General features: G+C 42.7%; 1 protein-coding gene across 1 annotated transcript in view; it reads left to right on the forward strand.

The window, feature by feature from the left end:
* babam2 (BRISC and BRCA1 A complex member 2) overlaps positions 1–22,701 on the forward strand; it is a 196,732-nt gene that overhangs the window by 169,275 nt on the left and 4,756 nt on the right. Inside the window, exon 9 of the mRNA XM_055864136.1 lies at positions 20,519–20,589. Within this exon, the coding sequence (XP_055720111.1) occupies positions 20,519–20,589 (71 nt within the window). The remainder of the gene's footprint in view (positions 1–20,518; positions 20,590–22,701) is intronic.

The raw sequence follows: 22,701 nt of genomic DNA on the forward strand, positions 1-22,701 counted from the left end.
AATGCCCCCGTGCACAAAGCGAGGTCCATAAAGAAATGGTTTGTCGAGATCGGTGTGAAAGAACTTGACAGGTCTGCACAGAGTCCTGACCTCGAACCCATCGAACACCTTTGGGATGAATTGGAACGCCGACTGCGAGCCAGGCCTAATCGCCCAACATCAGTGCCTAACTAATGCGCTTGTGGCTGAATGGAAGCAAGTCTCTGCAGCAGTGTTTCAAAATCTAGTGGAAAGCCTTCACAGAGTAGAGGCTCCTATAGCAGCAAAGGGGGGATGTTCAACGAGCAGGTATCCACGTACTTTTGGTCATGTAGTGTACAAACAGCATGATCCCTTTGACCGTTGTATAATTCCTTCTGGCATCTCCGCTCTCTCCTCTCACCTTTTCACTTCACTTGTGTTACTTCAGTGCACAACACATCGGCTATCTGTGACCAGGCGAAAAAAAACTTTCCAAGCCAAACATTTATATCATAACCTCTAACCGCTATACACAGCCTACATCATTGTCACCATATTAGCTAACATCATAGTCAACATAGCTACTAGTACTAACTCGTTAGTAAACCAGCTTCAAACATGCAGAACAGTCAGCAAGCAGTTTAGCAGTTACACCGGCAGGTCCCGGGGGCAGTAAATTATTCAAGCCAAAAGCTTACCTTGACTTGGAAGAGTTCCATAGTTGGATAGCCATAGCTAGCTAGCTAACTGAGCATCGCTCTGTTTGAGCCAGGTGTTTGAGTAGGCTAAACTAGTTCGCTGCATTACCTAGCTGTGAAAGTGAAAAAAACATGAAATATAGATACAGTTGAAGTCGAAAGTTTACATACACTTAGGTTGGAGTCATTAAAACTCGTTTTTCAACCACTCCATACATTTCTTGGCAAAACTATAGTTTGTTAACAAGTCAGTTAGGGCATCTACTTTGTGCATGACACAAGTAATTGTTTAAAGACAGATTATTTCACTTATAATTCACTGTATCACAATTCCAATGGGTCAGAAGTTTACATACACTAAGTTGACTGTGCCTTTAAACAGCTTGGAACATTTCAGAAAATGACGTCATGGCTTGTACGACTCTGTGTACGACTAGCCATGTGCGACATGCACGCGCAGTTACAAGCCTGCTAGAGTTAGCAACAGGTGGATGAGCAATATCCACCATTGTAGTACGGATAAAGCCTGACTTGTAATGTGAAGTACACAGACATGTTGATAAACGTAGTATAAACCAGCCTTTAGTCTTAATCTTTGATTGTCTAGTGCACTATCATACTGACTATTTAGCACATGGCCTCACGTGTGAATCCTTAAAGAGATGGGTGGGGCTAAGGCTTAAGAGGGTGTGAATGATCCTGAATGGGTGTAGACAAAGAAGAGCTCTCCAGTAGGCATACCAAAATATTCAAGGCCAATTTCTCAAAAAAATCCCCATGATTCATATTCTAGATTGGACTATTTTTTGATGACCTATACTTACACGCATGTTGTACAGTCATGTGCTATTGGTTCTATACTCATTTCTGACCATGCTCAACCTACATAGATATTGAAATTGGCAAAACAATCCCCAAAACGAGATATTGGAGACGTAACATGTCTCTGCTTAACAATGAAGTATTCTGCTTTGTGTTAAAAGATTACTGGCTTGACAATCAACTCTCTCCTGTCTCAGCTGAAACTCTCTGGGATGCTGCTAAAGCAACCATAAGGGCTTATATCATTTCCCAAGCTTCTCTGATCAAGACGCTTAGAAAACAGGGAACATTTTGAGGCTGAAGTAAAGCATTTAGAACTTTTTCTTAAACAACAGCCAACCCAGGCAAACAGGAAGCCACTAGCTTGTGCTGAGGCCAAACTCAATTCAGATCATACAAAGCATGTAAACAAAACTAGTGTTTATTACCAAGCAAAAATATTATGAGTTCGGTAACTGCCCGAGCTGTCTACTTGCTCTACCAACTTAAAAAAGAACATAATGAAAAATTAAGTCTGTAAGGAATGGAGATGGCTCCACTTCTTATGATCCATTGCTTATCAATATGCAACTTATGCAACTTCTATAAATCTCTTCATAGTTCACAAAGATCGAACGACGAAATTACAAAATATCTGAATAAGATCATCTTGACCACTATATCAGATGAGCATAGAAATAGACTAAATGCTCCCATGGGAAGCAATGCCTTCTGGTAAGACACCCGGGCCTAGATGGCTTCTCGGCAGAGTTCTACAAGAAGTTCTAGCCTGAGATATGCCCTATCTTCATGCCTGCTCTAAATTATATGTTCGAAAGAGACTTCATACCAGAGTCCTGGAAAACTGCATCCATTAGCCTGATACTAAAAAAGGACAAAAACCCATTAAACTGCTTTTCGTTTAGACCAGTTTGCTAGGAGTTGATGTTAAAATAGTCGCTAAAAGACTTGCTCACAGGTTGGAGGGCCTACTTCCAGACCTCAATAAACCTTATCAGACTGGCTTTGTGAAATCCAGATCTGGAAAGGACAATGTGAGACATGCTTTGAATATCCTAAACCATCTTGGCAGAAGTAAAGACTCTGCACTCATTGTCTCTCTCGATGCCGAAAAGGCCTTTTGATGAAATTCTTGTTTGCTGTATTAGAACATTCTTTATCTGGGTGACCATTTTATGAATTCAGTCAAATTTCTTAATTCTGACCCATCAGCAACAGTTAACACAAATGGTAAACTATCAGAAAGATTTCCTATCGGTAGGGGCTGTCGTCAAAGCTGTCCTTTATCAGCTGCTCTGTTCTCGTTAGTCATAGAACCACTGGCTGAGGCAATAAGGTATAGTAATAACATCAGTGGGTGACGAAGAGCAAAGAATTTCAGAATTTCGTTATTTGCTGATGATGTGCTTTTATACATGTCCAAACCAGAGACCTCTGTCACTGCAGTAAATCAAATCAAATTGTATTGGTCACATACGCGTGTTTAGCTCAGCATTCAACACCATAGTACCCTCCAAGCTTATCATTAAGCTCGGGGCCCTGGGTCTGAACCCCGCCCTGTGCAACTGGTTCCTGGACTTCCTGATGGGCCGCCCCCAGGTGGTGAAGGTAGGAAACAACACCTCCACTTCGCTGATCCTCAATGTCTTACTCAAGTCGGCCACGGAGAAGGAGAGCCCACAGACCATGCCACATACGTCTCGTGTCTGAGCCGTTGAATTGCGACTCCACTTCCTCTCTATACTGACGTTTTGCCTGTTTGATTGCCTTACGGAGGGGATAACTACACTGTTTGTATTCTGATGTATTCCCAGTCACCTTGCCATGGTTAAATGGTGGTTTGCGCTTTGTTTTGCGCGACTGCTGCCATCTATCTATGGTTTCTGGTTAGGGTAGGTTTTAAATCACAGTGGGTACAACATCTCCTATACACTTCCTGATAAACTCAGTCACCGTATCAGTTTATTTGTCAATGTTATTCTCAGAGGCTACCCGGAACATATCCCAGTCCACGTGATCAAAACAATCTTGAAGTGTGGATTCCGATTGGTCAGATCAGAGTTGAATAGTCCTTAGCACGGGTACTTCCTGTTTTGAGTTTCTGCCTATAGGAAGGGATGAGCAAAATGGAGTCGTGATCAGATTTGCCTAAGAGAGGGTGAGGGAGGGCCTTGTAGGCATCCCGGAAGTTGCAGTAGCAGTGGTCGAGTGTTTTAGCTGCGCGACTACTACAGTCAATATGTTGACAGAACTTCGGTCGCTTTTTCCTTAAATTTGCTTTGTTAAAATCCCCAGCTACAATAAATGCGGCCTCAGGATATGTGGTTTCCAGTTTGCATAAAGTCCAGTGAAGTTCCTTGAGGGCCGTCGTTGTATCGGCTTGAAGGGGAATATACACGGCTGTGACTATAACCGAAGAGAATTCTCTTAAGAGGTAATACGGTCTGCATTTGATTGTGAGGTATTCTAGGTCGGGTGATCAAAAGGACTTGAGTTTCTGTATGTTATCACAATCACGCCATGAGTAGTTAATCATGAAACTTACACCCCCGCCCTTCTTCTTCCCGGAGAGATATTTATTCCTGTCTGCATGATGAACTGAGAACCCAACAGACAGTATATCCTGAGAGAGCCATGTTTCCGTGAAACCGAGTATGTTACAATTCCTGATGTCTCTCTGGAAGGACATCCTTGCCCTGAGCTCGTCAACTTAATTATCCAGAGACTGAACATTAGCAAGTAATATACTCGGATGCGGTGGATGGTGTGCGCTCCTCCTGAGTCAAACTAGAAGTCCACTCCGAATACTTCTTCTCAGCCCCTGGAATCAGTTCAATTGCCCTAAGGGGTACGAACAAAGGATCCGATTCTGGGAAGTCGTATTCCTGGTCGTAATGCTGGTGAGTTACCGCCGCTCTGATATCCAAAAGTTTTTCCCGGCTGTGTTATTCAAAAAAATTCTGGGCTAATAATGTTAGAAATAACACATAAAAAAAACAAAATACTGCAAAGTTGCTTAGGAGCAAGAAGCACAGCTGCCCTGTCTGTCGGCGCCATTTTCCTGGACATATCTGAATATGGTAACCTGTCAGGTTACAAAATGTATGTGGGTAAATCCATGGCTTTACCTTTGAATATCCCTTCGACAATCAACTTAGAAATGGTATCTCTATTCCAATTGACCGAAACAGGCTTTAAATACTTGGGCATATATGTTACTCCAAATCTTAAAGACCTGTTCACTTCAAATTATATGACTTTGCTCACAAAGATTTAAACAGGACCTGGTGTCAGGATTAATGTGGTCAAGATGAATATCCTTCCTCGGCTAAATGATCGATTACAAAATATTCCCTGCAATCTATCTCAGTCCTTTATTCAGAAAATGAATGCCAATATTTCAAAATATATCTGGAACAATAAGAAACCTAGAACCACATTTACCAAACTAATTAAGCCTTAGGATTTAGGAGGGGTCTCTGCCAAATATGCAACTATATTACTGGTCTGCTCAGATCAAGCACATGATTGGTTGGTGCCTAGACAGACGTGACTCACTTTGGGTTGGGATGGAATTAATAGCATGTCATCAAAGAGACATAGCTTCCTTACCATTTATTAATAGCTTTGAAAAGATCCAGGCCCTATCTGACAATTTTACAGTCCATAATACACGCTTGGAAAGATGCGAGGAGATAATTGCAGATTCCAGACCATCTACCACTCTGGTCACCGACTGCCCTTAATCCTGACCCCCCCCCCCCCCCAAATTTCTGGGCTGGAAGACAAAGGGTATTGCTGACCTTACGCCTTTATTTACAAACTTATTTTGACTTTTTTTTCTTTCTTTTTTTTTTAAAGTACCTACAACGTAGACACTTCATAGAGGGTCATAAGAAAGTTGATAAAACTACGTTTTAAAATGACTGAAGTTGAAAAACTATTTACGAATCCTACTGTTCAGAGCGGTTAAATCTCTGAATTCTAAACTTTTGTTGAACAGAAGTGCCGCCTCCTATGAGGCATTGAGACATGTTTGTGAGAGAGACATTGAACATGCATTACGTGAGCAAGACTGGACTTCTATCTGCGAAAAGGTCTTCCCCAAATGTACTTCCATAAGAACTCAATTTCAATTGTTTTCATAGAACCTACTTTACACCTGTCCACCTTCACAGAATGTTTTTCAATGCTTCACATTTGTTTCAAATGTGTACAGGATACTGGCACCTTCATGCATGTTTTCTGGTACTGTAGCAGAATGAAGGATATTAATTTACACATCTGGAAGATCTTGGGTAGACAATTTGCTCTTTCACCAAATGTATATTTATTCTAATTTGATTGTAAAGTTGTTTGAGCCTGAGTCTGAATGTCTGTTCAATACCCTTGTTTATTGTATATTGTTCTTGTGGTCCACACCTGAAGTACCATCTGCGAGGATGTCTTTCTCAGGCTTCTGCTATTCTACCTCTAGAGAAACGTACCTTTGTGGTCCTACAGTTGAAGTCGGAAGTTTACATACACCTCAGCCAATTACATTTAAACTCAGTTTTTCACAATTCCTGGCATTTAATCCTAGTAAAAATTCAATGTCTTAGGTCAGTTAGGAACGCCACTTTATTTTAAGAATGTGAAATGTCAGAATAATAGTGGAGAGAATTATTTATTTCAGCTTTTATTTCTCAATTACTATTTTGTAGCATTGCCTTTAAATTGTTTAACTTGGGTCAAATGTTTTGGGTAGCCTTCCACAAGCTTCCCACAATAAGTTGGGTGAATTTTGGCCCATTCCTCCTGACAGAGCTGGTGTAACTGTGTCAGGTTTGTAGGCCTCCCTGCTCACACACACACCCTTTCAGTTCTGCCCACAAATGTACTATAGGATTGAGGTCAGGGCTTTGTGATGGCCACTCCAATACCTTGACTTTATTGTCCTTAAGCCATTTTGCCACAACTTTGGAAGTATGCTTGGGGTCATTGTCCATTTGGAAGACCCATTTGCGACCAAGCTTTAATTTCCTGACTGATGTCTTGAGATGTTGCTTCAATATATCCACATAATTTTCCTTCCTCACGACGCCATCTATTTTGTGAAGTGCACCAGTCCCTCCTGCAGCAAAGCACCCCCACTACATGATGCTGCCACCCCCGTGCTTCACGGTTGGGATGGTGTTCTTCGGCTTGCAAGCGTCCCCCTTTTTCCTCCAAACATAACGATGTTCATTATGGCCAAACAGTGAATTATAAGTGAAATAATTGTCTGAAAACAATTGTTGGAAAAATTACTTGTGTCATGCACAAAGTAGATGTCCTAACCGAATTGCCAAAACGATTATTTCTTAACAAGAAATTTGTGGAGTGGTTGAAAAACGAGTTTTAATGACTCCAACCTAAGTGTATGTAAACTTCCGACTTGAACTGTATGTAGAAAACCTCCCATAAATGCCTCGTAATTGTGATGTTTTTATTTATTTTAATTTTATGACTGCCCTTTTGTATAATGTTTTTCTGTGTCCTTATTATTTCTATTGTACCTGGTATGTGTGCTGCACTTTGTTTGTTTGTCTATATTAACTCTGTTAAAAAAAAATCAAAAAGAATAAAAAGATAATTACCCCCCCCAAAAAAAATGTTTTACCTGCTGTACGTGCCCAGGTAGGAGAACCCTGTGTGCTTTGGTGCGAAGCGGAGAATCACGAGTGATATGCCTCAAGGGAGTAGGTCTGATGCTGTGGTGACAACTGGCGGAAATCTTTTAGGAACAAAGGCTGTGTTACCAGACTCTCTAAGCTTGACCGCTGCTGTGGATCCTGCCGTCAATTCTTTTAAAATCAGCATTACCTCTTGTCAATCTGCACTAGATGTACTACATACATTATAGCTGTTATTCAAAAATACAGACCTGGCTCCAACCACTCCTTATCGCGTTCTTCTCCCTCCAGTGGTGGATGCAAACAACTGTGGAATGCAGGGGTGTTGTCGTCCTGGATGTCCTGCGTATGGTTCACAAGGCTTCTCCACTTGGCCTCCATCACATCCGGATTTCCACTTGACATTGAAGCCGTCTTTCAGTACAGATGATTCCGTATGGACGGCTTCCAGAGCTTCAGGTCCTTGCACCCCTTCTGACAGTGCATTAAGTTTCTTCCCCAGGCCTGTTTTGGAGGCAAAATAATACTTGGACACGAAACACTCTCCGACACTAAATCATGTTGTTTTCTTTCTCGTGTGAATTGAGCACACAATTAGTAATGCCTTTAACATACCTTTGCCACAGTGCCAACAGTCAGAAATGTGTTGTCCCATGGGGACTCAAGGTCTCTCTCACCGACTTGGTTACATGTAGAAAGGGGGAAATTACAGTATTATTATGCACTGATAATCCACAGTAAGTACATTCAACAATTATACCACAAATCTATTTGACAGGAATTACTTTTGCATCACACAACCACATGTAGAGAATTATTCTCTTGCCGGGCTCGTTCATTTTAAGGGCCTACATAAAGATAACTGAGCATTAGACATCACTTATTCAGGCAACAATTGTCAGTAGCTAACCTCATTAGGTAATAAGTAAATTTGTAGGCTGGTTTACAGGAAATATACTAGTGGGCTTACCTTTCTGCTTATAGTAGCAAACTAGCTCGAATTGTGCATCACATAGCAAGCTACCTCTTTCTACTGGAGAAAGCACGGCAAAAAAATATTATCAGACAGAAAACCACAGGAGTTTTACAAGCTACCTAGCCAGCTAGAGAAAGTACGCCAAAAGAAAATGACCCGTGGTAAAATGTCCTAAAATACGCACAATATCTGGATACCACAAGAATACAGGATAAATAGCTAACATTAGCTAGCTAGCTACAGCAGGAATAACTGACTGTGTGTTTAAAATTACCACGACTTACCACATGATTAGTTTGCTAGCTAAGTTAATGTTAGCTAGCTATCCATTTCCACAGGACATTGTTGTAAGGGAAGGGAGAGAATGTAGCTCAGAATAAGGGGAATATGCGATTGAACATAGCTAGCTAGTATCAGAGATTGTTTTATCTGCTATTATATTTCTCTTCACATAGCTAGCAAGCTAGCTAACTAGCTAGCCAGCCAGCCTGAGAAAACAGTGAAATGCTTACTTACAAGCTCTTAACCAACAATGCTGTTTTAAGAAAAAAAGTATTAAGAAAGTATTTACTAAAATAAACTGAAGTAAAAAAATATATATATATATATATATATATATATATATATATATATATATATATATATATATATATATATATATGCACACACACATATACAGGGGGTACCGGTACAGAGTCAATGTGCGGGGGCACCGGTTAGTCGAGGTAATTGAGGTAATATGTACATGTAGATAGACGTAAAGTGACTATGCATGGATAATAAACAGAGAGTAGCAGCAGCGTAAAAATGGAGATGGGGGTAGCAATACCAATAGTCTGGGTAGCCATTTGATTAGCTGTTCAGGAGTCTTATGGCTTGGGGTAGAAGCCTTTTGGACCTAGACTTGGTGCTCCAGTACCGCTTACCGTGGGGTAGCAGAGACAACGGTCTATGACTAGGGAGGCTGGAGTCTTTGTCAATTTTTTGGGCCTTCCTCTGACACCTCCTGGTATGGAGGTCCTGGATGGCGGGAAGCTTGGCCCCAGTGATGTACTGGACCGTACACACTACCCTCTGTAGTGACTAGTGGGTGGAAGCGGAGCAGTTGCCATACCAGGCGGTGATGCAACCAGTCAGGAGGCTCTTGATGGTGCAGCTGTAGAACCTTTTGAGGATCTCAGGACCCATGCCAAATCGTTTCCCGAGGGGTAATAGTAATTTAGGCAGGTTACCTTGGTGTTCTTGGACACAGGGACTATGGTGGTCTGCTTGAAACATGTTGGTATTACAGACTCGGTCAGGGACAGGTTGAAAATGTCAGTGAAGACACTTGCCGGTTGTTCAGCACATGCTCGGAGTACACGTCCTGATAATCCGTCTGGCCCTGCGGCCTTTTGAATGTTGACCTGTTTAAAGGTCTTACTCACATCGGCTACGGAAAGCGTGTTCACACAGTCGTCCAGAACAGCTGATGCACTCATGCATGCTTCATTGTTGCTTGCCTCAAAGCGAGCATAGATGTTATTTAGCTCATGTGGTAGGCTCATGTCACTGGGCAGCTCGTGGCTGTGCTTCCCTTTGTAGTCCGGAATAGTTTGCAAGCCCTACCACATCCGACGAGCGTTGGAGCCGGTGTAGTACGATTCAATCTTAGTCCTGTATTGATGCTTTGCCTGTTTGATGGTTAATCGTAGGGCATAGCGGGATTTATTATAAGCGTCTGGGTTAGAGTTCCGCTCCTTGAAAGTGGCAGCTCTACCCTTGAAAGCGGCAGCGGATGTTGCCTGTAATCCATGGCTTCTGGTTGGGGTATGTACGTACGATCACTGTGGGGACAACATCATCAATGCACTTATTGATGAAGCCAGTGACTGATGTGGTGTACTCCTCATTGCCATTGGAAAAATCCCAGAACATATTCCAGTCTGTGCTAGCAAAATAGTCCTGTAGCTCAGCATCTGCATCATCTGACCACTTCCTTATTGAGCTAGTCACGGGTACTTCCTGCTTTAGTTTTTTGTTTGTTCACAGGAATCAGGAGGATGGAAGTATGGTCAGATTTGCCAAATGGAGGGCGAGGGAGAGCTGTGTACGTGTCTCTGTTTGTGGAGTTAAGGTGGTCTAGAGTTTTCCTTCCTCTGGTTGCACATTTTACATGCTGATTTAACATGCTGGTAGAAATGAGATAAAACGGATTTGTTTCCCTGCATTAAAGTCTCCGCCTCTGGATGAGTATTTTCTTGACGGTCAATGGACACACACACCAGCAACTCAGAGCTGTCAACACACTACAACTGTGTGTGTGTGTGTGTGTGTGTGTGTGTGTGTGTGTGTGTGTGTGTGTGTGTGTGTGTGTGTGTGTGTGTGTGTGTGTGTGTGTGTGTGTGTGTGTGTGTGTGTGTGTGTGTGTGTGTGTGTTTATTAATCGTAGATCATTTCCATAGAACAATGGTTATATCAAAGGTCACGAATGAGTTAACACTGCCCCAAAATAATATGTTGATCTGCTCCTACCTGTATATGTTTTTGTTCAACTTTAGTGAAATATTCACAAAAATATTATCTGCATCATGCTGTATCTGCCTTTCACATTAATGAACACCCGCACATAACCAACACACACAATACACACTCAAATAACACAAGTATTGAAGCAGTGTTCAATGAGTCTAGGTTTCATATTCTTTTGAACCTGTATTGGTTTTTTTTTAACAGGCAAGTCAGTGGCACACCACCATCAGAGCCTGTGAGGCACAACTTTTTGCGTAAATTACATTATTCCAACCAGTTGCTATTCTCTCTCCCCCTACCCCACTACCATCAGAAATATAACTCACTGTTAGTGTGTAACGCTCTTCTGAAGAAGTGGACCAAGATGCAGCGTGGGGTAGGTTAATCATATTCTTTAATGATAACCAGCAAAAACAACGAAACGTAATGCCTTGTAGGGCTCAACAGCAACAAAACAAGAACAAGATCCCACAACATAGGTGGGGAAAAAAGCTACCTAAGTATGATTCCCAATCAGAGACAACGATAGACAGCTGCCTCTAATTGGGAACCACACTCGGCCAAACACAAAGAAATAGCAAACATAAAATGCCCACCCCACATCACACCCTGACCTAACTAAATCAAGAAATAAAATGGCTCTCTAAGGTCAGGGCGTGACACAGTGCATTCGGAAAGTATTCAGAAACCTTCCCTTTTTCCAAATTTTTACATTACAGCCTTATTCTAAAATGAAAAAATAAATAAATAATCCTCATCAATCTACCCACAATACCCCATATTGACAAAGCAAAAACACAGGTTTTTAGACATTTTTGCAAAGCTATTAAAAATAAAAAATAAACATACCTTATTTACGTAAGTATTCAGACCCTTTACTATGAGACTCAAAATTGAGCTCTGGTGCATCCTGTTTCCATTGATCATCCTTGAGATGTTTCTACAACTTGATTGGAGTCCACCTGTGGTAAATTCAATTGATTGGACATGGTTTGGAAAGGCACACACCTGTCTATATAAGGTCCCACTGCTGACAGTGCATGTCAGAGCAAAAACCAAGCCATGAAGTCGAAGGAATTGTCCGTAGAGCTCTGAGACAGGATTGTGTCGAGGAACAGATCTGGGGAAGGGTAGCAAAGAATTTCTGCAGCATTGAAGGTCCCCAAGAACACAGTGGTCTCCATCATTCTTAAATGGAAGAAATTTGGCCGCCCGGCCAAACTGAGCAATCGGGGGAGAAGGGCCTTGGTCAGAGAGGTGACCAAGAACTCGATGGTCACTCTGACAGAGTTCCAGAGTTCCTCTGCGGAGATGGTTGTCCTTCTGGAAGGTTCTCCCATCTCTGCAGCACTCAATCAATCAAGCCTTTATGGTAGAGTGGCCAGATGGAAGCCACTCATCAGTAAAAGGCACATGACAGCCCGCTTGGAGTTTGCCAGAAGGCACCTAAAGGATTCTGAAAATGAGAAACAAGATTCGCTGGTCTGATGAAACTAAGATTGTGCTCTTTGGCCTGAATGCCAAGCGTCACGTCTGGAGGTTTTTCAGCGGCATGGACTGGGAGACTACTCAGGATCGAGGGAAAGATGAACGGAGCAAAGTACAGAGAGATCCTTGATGATAACCTACTCCAGAGCGCTCAGGACATTAGACTGGGGCGAATGTTCACCTTCCAACAAGACAACGACCCTATGTACACAGCCAAGACAAAGCAAGATTGGCTTCGGGACAAGTCTCTGAATGTCCTTGAGTGGCCCAGCCAGAGCGTGAACCCGATCAAACATCTCTGGAAAGGCCAGAAAATGGCTGTGCAGCAACGCTCCCATCCAAGCTCACAGAGCTTGAGAGCATCTGCAGAGAAGAATTGGAGAAACTCCCCAAATACAGGTATGCCAAGCTTGTAGTGTCATACCCAAGAAGACTTGAGGCTGTAATCACTGCCAAAGGTGTTTCATGAAAGTACTGAATAAAGGGTCTGAATACGTTTTTTTTATTTTATTGCTTTGTCATTATGGGTTATTGTGTGTAGATTGATAAAGGGGAAATCAATTTAAAGTATTTTAGAATAAGGCTGTAACGTAATAAAATGTGGGAAAAGTTAAGAGGTTTGTATACTTTCCGTATGCACCTTATTGGCACACTTGATAAAGATGAGCAAAGACTGTATAAAATAAATAATTACAAATACTGAGCTAATATGATAAATATTTTTTTTATGTATTTTATACTAATACAATTACTCAGAGAAAGATATTTTGTTTAACAAGAAATAAAATAAATTCTCAAAAAGATAAGTTTCAAAATTATTGGCACCACTAAAGATTTTAATAAATAAAATAAAACAAAATTTTATCTGCATTAACATTCTACTTAGGTAAATCTCAGCTTAAGGAACTGTATTGTGGCCTTCCATGGCTTCCTGTTTCACTGGGGTATAAACATGCAAAATCCATTTGCGATCCATCACCATGGGGAAAGACAAAGAACTCTCAAATGAAAAGAGACAAATGGTTGTTGACCTTCATAAATCAGGCAATGGGTACAAAAAAATGCTTCCATAATATGCCACTTACCACTATTAGTGCAATCATTTAAAAGTTTAAAACCACTGGAACAGTGATAAACTTGCCTGGTAGAGGACGCAAGTGAGTAGTTTATATAGGACGGCTTATGTCAATCAATCAAATCTTGTGATTTATGAGGAGGCGGGACTTCCGCCTAAGATTTTAATATCTCACCCAGGATGTAAATATCACATCCACGTGCTGTATGTAATTATAAACTGGGTGGTTCGAGCCCTAAATGCTGATTGGCTGACAGCCGTGGTATATCAGACCGTATTCCACGTGTATGACAAAACATTTATTTTTACTTCTCTAATTATATTGGTAACCAGTTTATAATAGCAATAGGGCACCTCGGGGATTGTGATATATGGCCAATATACCACAGCTAAGGGCTGTTCTTACCCAGGACGCAACGCGGTAACCAGTCTATAATAGCAATAACGCACCTTAAATATCCCCTCCATTGTTCTGAGTGGCCAGTGCTTCACATCAGGATGTGAATGACACCCTTGTTATTTATTTTTACCGTGTGTTCTATGTAATCACACCCCACTGTTCCGATTACAGTATTGTGAATGTGAGGAAGGGTCCTAGTGTCTGTGTGCAGACATGTTGTGAAAGGTGTTGGTGGGGTGACAGAGACTGTGTTGATCAAGGGGCTGTTGATGTGATGGTTTAGTTAGAATGGAGGTTCCGTGTTTGAGCATGACAACTATACCCCATTGTCCATTTTCCTTAACCAGTGAGAATGCTTGAAGTTGTGATGGGCTAATCAGGAGAGGGGTTTGTGTGTATTAGTGGGGCAGGGGCTGGTGATGTGGGTCTGGACAGTTCAACTATAAAATGGCTTAGTTGCTTCAAATAATTGTTTTATTAATAACACGAGCTGTGAATTTAAAATATGCAGGGTTCATTTAATTCTGTTTGGAAAAGGTACATTTCCGAGATTCACAGTTGGAGGCACTTTCCTGACTTATTGGAGTGGTAATGGCTTGTTTGCATGCCTAAAAAACTGGTTGGGCCTTCCAGTGCATTCAAATCTGGCCCAGTGGAGAATCAATAAGCAGTTGCCTGGACTTCACTGAGCCTTGGAAGTTAGACTTTTTTTTTTCAATCACTTTAGTGGAACATTTTCACCACTCTAAGCACATAAATCAAATCAGATCATCGAAATGGCTCATGTTTCAAATCTCAAAGCACATTTTCAAAGCACATTTCAAACTTCCCATTCAAAACAGTTTCCACATGCCCAACCAAACCGCCCTTCTCTCCACCCCACAAGCTTGATCAAAGTCACAATAGCCCTTTGGGTCACCAAATAGCCTAATACATTACCCCTGATCAAGAGCAAAACACATCGTTGTCCCACGCTTGACCATGGACTCTACTTGATCGAAAGTCTTTTGTCTTACATATAGCCCAATACACTACCCCCAGGATCACAACAAGACCCTCACACCAGGTCCACACACACAGTGATGCAGACACACTGCATGTGGAAATAAATGTAATCCTTAAGAGTCGATTGATGCACCTGTCAATCTAAGTAACATCATTTTAAAAATCCCCTTCAAAATCTGTCAGTTGGCGCTAGAGAGTGTTTGTCAGACCATGAGACATCCTGAAAATCGGTCTTCTCACGAAAACGTCTGTTGCGCCCGAACGGTTTTGCCTACACACCAAAATGACCACTCTGGAAAGATGAGACACTCACGAACACGAGGGGGTTCTCTGTTTCGCTCTTTGATCCCCCACAAGCCCCAAGGGACTCGTCTAAAGTCGGTACCACCGATGTGTAGCGTCCGAACCATTTGGCCTACTAGTATAACTCTATGGAAAGAGGAGATTCTCACGAACACAATGGTGTTCTGCTCTACGACCCCCATAAATGGCTCAGGATTTGGATGAAGGTAACCCGGTACCAGTTTTTTTTTTTTATTATGGAAGTATGGAGGTAGTTTTGTGCCAATAAAAAATGTGGGTTAAATATGTGTCCAAGAAACAAAAATTTTTCCTGAGCTTTCATATATTGCCTAGATTATAGGACAGACACTTCAAAACCTTATTCCTTGGGATTTATTTTTGGACTGTCTGTTTTACATTTATGAATGTGTTATCCAATTCTATGGGCTATAAGTAGTAAAGGCCAAATTCAATATTTTATCAAATCGTTTTTGCATATTTTTTTGTTGATACTTACAGGGGTCCTAAAATTCTAAATCAAATAGCTAAATGATCCATACGTTAGCTTAGTAGAACCCCAGCCCCTCCTCAAAGGCTTCGACTTTTAGAGGTTAAGTACCATCACAAGAAATAGTATGTTTTTTTAGTTTTAGGGTTAAAAACAAGCCATTGTCACTCCAATAACTCAGGACTCTTCAACTGTGAGTCTTGGACATGCAACATGGTTTGAACTCTAAGTACCTACAAAGTCACTCAGAACAGTGGGTGTGATATTTACATCCTAGTGTGAAGACCCACTACTCAGAACAGTGGGTGTGATATTTACATCCTAGTGTGAAGCCCCAACTACTCAGAACAGTGGGTGTGATATTTACATCCTAGTGTGAAGCCCCAGCTACTCAGAACAGTGGGTGTGATATTTACATCCTAGTGTGAAGACCCAGCTACTCAGAACAGTGGGTGTGAAATGTACATCCTAGTGTGAAGCCCCAGCTACTCAGAACAGTGGGTGTGATATTTACATTCTAGTGTGAAGCCCCAGCTACTCAGAACAGTGGGTGTGATATTTACATTCTAGTGTGAAGCCCCAGCTACTCAGAACAGTGGGTGTGATATTTACATCCTAGTGTGAAGCACCAGCTACTCAGAACAGTGGGTGTGATATTTACATCCTAGTGTGAAGCCCCAGCTACTCAGAACAGTGGGTGTGATATTTACATCCTAGTGTGAAGCCCCAGCTACTCAGAACAGTGGGTGTGATATGTACATCCTAGTGTGAAGCACCAGCTACTCAGAACAGTGGGTGTGATATTTACATCCTAGTGTGAAGACCCAGCTACTCAGAACAGTGGGTGTGAAATGTACATCCTAGTGTGAAGCCCCAGCTACTCAGAACAGTGGGTGTGATATTTACATCCTAGTGTGAAGCCCCAGCTACTCAGAACAGTGGGTGTGATATTTACATCCTAGTGTGAAGGACCAGCTACTCAGAACAGTGGGTGTGATATGTACATCCTAGTGTGAAGCCCCAGCTACTCAGAACAGTGGGTGTGATATTTACATCCTAGTGTGAAGCCCCAGCTACTCAGAACAGTGGGTGTGATATTTACATCCTAGTGTGAAGGACCAGCTACTCAGAACAGTGGGTGTGATATTTACATCCTAGTGTGAAGGACCAGCTACTCAGAACAGTGGGTGTGATATTTACATCCTAGTGTGAAGCCCCAGCTACTCAGAACAGTGGGTGTGATATTTACATCCTAGTGTGAAGCCCCAGCTACTCAGAACAGTGGGTGTGATATTTACATCCTAGTGTGAAGCCCCAGCTACTCAGAACAGTGGGTGTGATATTTACATCCTAGTGTGAAGACCCAGCTACTCAGAACAGTGGGTGTGATATTTACATCCTAGTGTGAAGCCCCAGCTACTCAGAACAGTGGGTGTGATATTTACATCCTAGTGTGAAGCCCCAGCTACTCAGAACAGTGGGTGTGATATTTACATCCTAGTGTGAAGACCCAGCTACTCAGAACAGTGGGTGTGATATTTACATCCTAGTGTGAAGACCCAGCTACTCAGAACAGTGGGTGTGATATTTACATCCTAGTGTGAAGACCCAGCTACTCAGAACAGTGGGTGTGAAATGTACATCCTAGTGTGAAGCCCCAGCTACTCAGAACAGTGGGTGTGAAATGTACATCCTAGTGTGAAGACCCAGCTACTCAGAACAGTGGGTGTGATATGTACATCCTAGTGTGAAGCCCCAGCTACTCAGAACAGTGGGTGTGAAATGTACATCCTAGTGTGAAGACCCAGCTACTCAGAACAGTGGGTGTGAAATGTACATCCTAGTGTGAAGCCCCAGCTACTCAGAACAGTGGGTGTGAAATGTACATCCTAGTGTGAAGACCCAGCTACTCAGAACAGTGGATGTGATATTTACATCCTAGTGTGAAGCCCCAGCTACTCAGAACAGTGGGTGTGATATTTACATCCTAGTGTGAAGGACCAGCTACTCAGAACAGTGGGTGTGAAATGTACATCCTAGTGTGAAGGACCAGCTACTCAGAACAGTGGGTGTGAAATGTACATCCTAGTGTGAAGGACCAGCTACTCAGAACAGTGGGTGTGATATGTACATCCTAGTGTGAAGGACCAGCTACTCAGAACAGTGGGTGTGAAATGTACATCCTAGTGTGAAGGACCAGCTACTCAGAACAGTGGGTGTGATATGTACATCCTAGTGTGAAGACCCAGCTACTCAGAACAGTGGGTGTGATATGTACATCCTAGTGTGAAGACCCAGCTACTCAGAACAGTGGGTGTGATATTTACATCCTAGTGTGAAGACCCAGCTACTCAGAACAGTGGGTGTGATATTTACATCCTAGTGTGAAGACCCAGCTACTCAGAACAGTGGGTGTGAAATGTACATCCTAGTGTGAAGCCCCAGCTACTCAGAACAGTGGGTGTGAAATGTACATCCTAGTGTGAAGACCCAGCTACTCAGAACAGTGGGTGTGAAATGTACATCCTAGTGTGAAGGCCCAGCTACTCAGAACAGTGGGTGTGATATTTACATCCTAGTGTGAAGCCCCAGCTACTCAGAACAGTGGGTGTGATATTTACATCCTAGTGTGAAGACCCAGCTACTCAGAACAGTGGGTGTGAAATGTACATCCTAGTGTGAAGCACCAGCTACTCAGAACAGTGGGTGTGATATTTACATCCTAGTGTGAAGCACCAGCTACTCAGAACAGTGGGTGTGATATTTACATCCTAGTGTGAAGCACCAGCTACTCAGAACAGTGGGTGTGATATTTACATCCTAGTGTGAAGACCCAGCTACTCAGAACAGTGGGTGTGATATTTACATCCTAGTGTGAAGCCCCAGCTACTCAGAACAATGGGTGTGATATTTACATCCTAGGCGTAAGTCTCGCCCCCCTCATAAATCACACCATTTTTTTGATAGTTTGACAGAAGCCATCCTATATAAACTACTCAAGTGTATCTTGTCCCCACGTACAGTGAAGATGGTTCGACGGGCAAAGACAATTCCAAGGGGCCACAGTTGGAGAATTACAGAACTTGGTCGAATCTTGGGGTCTCCAAATCTACAATTAGACGCTACCTCTATGCCAATAGGCTCGTTGGAAGGGTTGACAGAAAAAAAGCTTTTATTGTGAGCAGCCACCAAATGTAAATGCATGGAGTTTGCTAAAGGGCATTGGCACTTGGATTGGAATCGGGTGCTATGATTAGATGAGAGGAAAATAGAGGTCTTTGGCCACGTATACCACGGTGAGTTAGGCGTTGAAAGGAGGATGCAAATGCAGAAAATAACTCCATACCTACTGTAAAATATGGTGGCTGTTTTGCTTACACTGGTCCTGGGGCCCTTAAGGTCAACGGCATCATGAACTCTACTAAGTACCATTAAATGTTTGCTGAAAATGTAATCGCCTCTGCCATGAGGCGGAACTCTTCCGCAAGACAATGACCCCAGGCACACATCAAAATCCACAAAGAAATTGTCAATTGACCACAGAATCAACATTTTGCATGGCCATCTCTGGACTAAAACCCATTGAAAACCTGGTTTGAATTGAAGAGGGCAGACACACCGCCCCAGACCATGACGGACCCTCAACCTCCAAATCGATCCCGCTCCAGAGTACAGGCCTCGGTGTGACGCTCATTCCTTTGACGAAAAACGTGAATCAGACCATCACCCCTGGTGAGAAAAAACTGCGTCTCGTCAGTGAAGAGCACTTTTTGCCAGTCCTGTCTGGTCCAGCGACGGTGGGTTTGTGCCCATAGGCGACGTTGTTGCCTCTGATGTCTGGTGAGGACCTGCCTTACAACAGGCCTACAAGCCCTCAGTCCAGCCTCTCTTAGTCTATTGCGGACAGTCTGAGCACTGAAGGGATTGTGCGTTCCTGGGGTAACTCGGGGAGTTGTTGTTGCCATCCTGTACCTGTCCCGCAGGTGTGATGTTCGGATGTACCGATGCTGTACAGATGTGGTCTGCCACTGCGAGGACGATCAGCTGTCCGTCCTGTAGCGCTGTCTTAGCCGTCTCACAGTACAGACATTGCAATGTATTGCCCTGGCCACATCTGCAGTCCTCATGCCTCCTTGCAGCATGCCTAAGGCACGTTCACGCAGATGAGCAGGGACCCTGGGCATCTTTCTTTTGGTGTTTTTCAGAGTCAGTAGAAAGGCCTCTTTTAGTGTCCTAAGTTTTCCATACCTGTAACCTTAATTGCCTACCGTTTGTAAGCTGTTAGTGTCTTAACGACCGTTCCACAGGTGCATGTTAATAAATTGTTTATGGTTTGTTGAACAAGCATGTGAAACAGTGTTTAAACCCTTTACAATGAAGATCTGTGAAGTTATTTGGATTTTTACAAATTATCTTTGAAAGACAGGGTCCTGAAAAAGGGACGTTTTGCTGAGTTTACAAGGATGCCAATAATATATTTTTGAGGGGAAAAGTGTTGCTTTTTGAACAACATCTTTCTCCGAGCAAATGTATTAGTATACTTTTTGTTGAGTATACAAAATATAGCAAAATACTATTTTGTACTGTCTTTTTTGCTCATCTTTGTCAAGGGTGCCAATAATTTTGGAGGTGACCGTATTAATATAAATCCCTGATTATTTGTGTCACAAAACTGTCACGGCCATCATGCTTATTAGCGTCACTAAGGGGTCACTCGGTGTTGGCGACTTACCCCGAGTGAAAACGCGCCTAACTCATCCTCTGATACACTTTATAGTTTGACATCTCAGCTCTTTGATATCTGCACTCATTAAAAACGCTGACGTATAATGTCGGAGTATTGTTTGATGCCCGAATGATATGGTCTCGTCTTCTTGAGAGATTGTATGTACTAGCCAGGGTCAGCCTTGGTCAATTTGAATTCAAGTCGCTCAATTGAGGAAGTGATTTACATTGAAAATGATACAATGAAAAATGTGTGAAATAAAAAGCATGTTATTTCCTGTGTATTAGGTTGGCTTAACTTTTCAAGATGCCAACCCCAAAAGTTCTGTTTTAGTATTGTACAGTTCTGTTTCAGCTGGTATTTGCCCGGTAATCAAGTAGGTATTAATGTCTCTCCCTCCCTCCCTCCTCAGGTGCAGTATGTCATTCAAGGCTACCACAAGAGGAGAGAGTACATTGCTGCCTTTCTCAGTCACTTTGGAATGTGAGTCTGCGGTATGTCTGTGCGTGTGTGCGCCCATGTATGCGAGAAAAAAACGGAAGTATCACATTTACATATGTATTCAGATATGTATGTGTACCTTTACTCAGTACTTTGTTGAAGCACCTGTGGGAGCAATTACAGCATCAAGTCTTCTTGGGTATGACGCTACAAGCTGGGCACACTTGTATTTGGGGAGTTTCTCCCATTCTTCTCCGCAGATCCTCTCAAGCTCTGTCAGGTTGGAAGGGGAGCGTTGCTGCACAGCTATTTTCAGGTCTTTCCAGAGATGTTTGATCGGGTTTAAGTCCGGGCTCTGGCTGGGCCACTCAAGGACATTCAGAGACTTGTCCGCAAGTCACTCCTGCATTATCTTGGCTGTTTGCTATTGGCCTGTCGGGAAGGTGAACCTTCACCCCCAATCTGAGCGCTCTGAAGCAGGTTTTCATCAAGGATCTCTCTGTACTTAGCTCCGTTCATCTTTCACTCAATCCTGACAAGACTCCCAGTCCCTGCCGCTGAAAAACATCCCCACAGCATGATGCTGCCACCACCATGCTTCACCAACATGGTGCCAGGTCACCTCCAAACGTGACACTTGGCTTTCAGGCCAAAGAGTTCCATCTTGGCTTCATCAGACCAGAGAATCTTGTTTCTCATGGTGTGAGAGACCTTTAGGTGCCTTTTGGCAAACTCCAAGCGGGCTGTCATGTGCCTTTTACTGAGAAGTGGCTTCCGTCTGGCCACCCTACCATAAAGGCCTGATTGGTGGAGTGCTGCAGAGATGGTTGTCCTTTTGTAAGGTTCTCCCATCTCTACAGAGGAACTCTGGCGTTCTGCCAGAGTGATCATCGGGTTCTTGGTCAACTCCCTGACCAAGCCCCTTCACCCCCGATTGCTCAGTTTGACCGGGCAGCCAGTTCTAGGAAGGATCTTGGTGGTTCCAAACGTCTTACATTTAAGAATGATGGAGGCCACTGTGTTCTTGGGGACCTTCAATGCTGCAGAATTCTTTTGGTACCCTTCCCTAGATCGGTGCCTCGACACAATCCTGTCTCGGAGCTCTACGGACAATTCCTACGTCCTCAATACTTGGTTTTTGCTCTGACATGCACTGTCAACTTCAGGACCTTATATAGACAGGTGTGTGCCTTTCCAAATCATGTCCAATCAATTTGAGTTACCGCAGGTGGACTCCAATCAAGTTGTAGAAACATCTCAAGGATGATCAATGGAAACACGATGTCAGTGGAGGAAAGGGAGAGCGGGGGGATGTTGAGGCAGACCCTCAGTCTTCTGCTCTCTCCCTCTGCTGACACTGATCATCAGATGCAGGCACCATCAGCCCAGTCAAATAAAAAGCAAAACATTTAAATGTATGCTCACTCAGCTGTGCTTCACAAGTAATACAACAACGCATCTATTACCGGTGTGATCATATAACCACAGCCATTATGCTGTGATAATGTATTGGGCCTATAGCTTACTGCACAAACCTCATTGTTACAGTACTGTTTGAATTGGTTAGGCTTACGTTTTTTAAATCATATTAAAAAAAACATCTGAGCGGTAGATATCGGCTTGCATTTGATCTCAACTCAGAAAAGGTTGGTGACCATTGTTCTAGAGTTTTCCCTGTCAACACTATCAACATTTCCCTTTACTGTGGCAATTGTGGTTAAATCAACGCAATATTAGCCACGTTCAATGCAGCATACTGAAACAAAATTAACTATGCAAGAGATTTTGTTGTAGTCAGAACACATCGGAGTATGATTCTATTGCATTGACATGCACAACTCAGTCCGTAGTCTTTTGCCGTATATGGATCTGTGGGATGAATGGATCTGTGCCGTTTACTTTGAACTGGACTGTGTTTACAGCATGAATCGGTCGTGAGTAGATGCGGATGCACTTGTTTTGAGATCAAAGCGAGAGCTGCATGTAGCCTCGTGTGCACATTTTGTTCATATCCTTTGCTATTTAGTGAGTTATTAGCCCAGTTGTAGATCATTTGTAGTCAGAGATAGGGGAGGGATTGCTTCCTACAAGGGCACAAAACATGAACATTTCTAGACATCTTTTAAAAGCGAGTCTGGTTAATAGCTTTTTTTT

This window comes from Salvelinus fontinalis, chromosome 16 (genome assembly GCF_029448725.1).
Source record: "Salvelinus fontinalis isolate EN_2023a chromosome 16, ASM2944872v1, whole genome shotgun sequence".
Taxonomy (NCBI): domain Eukaryota; kingdom Metazoa; phylum Chordata; class Actinopteri; order Salmoniformes; family Salmonidae; genus Salvelinus; species Salvelinus fontinalis.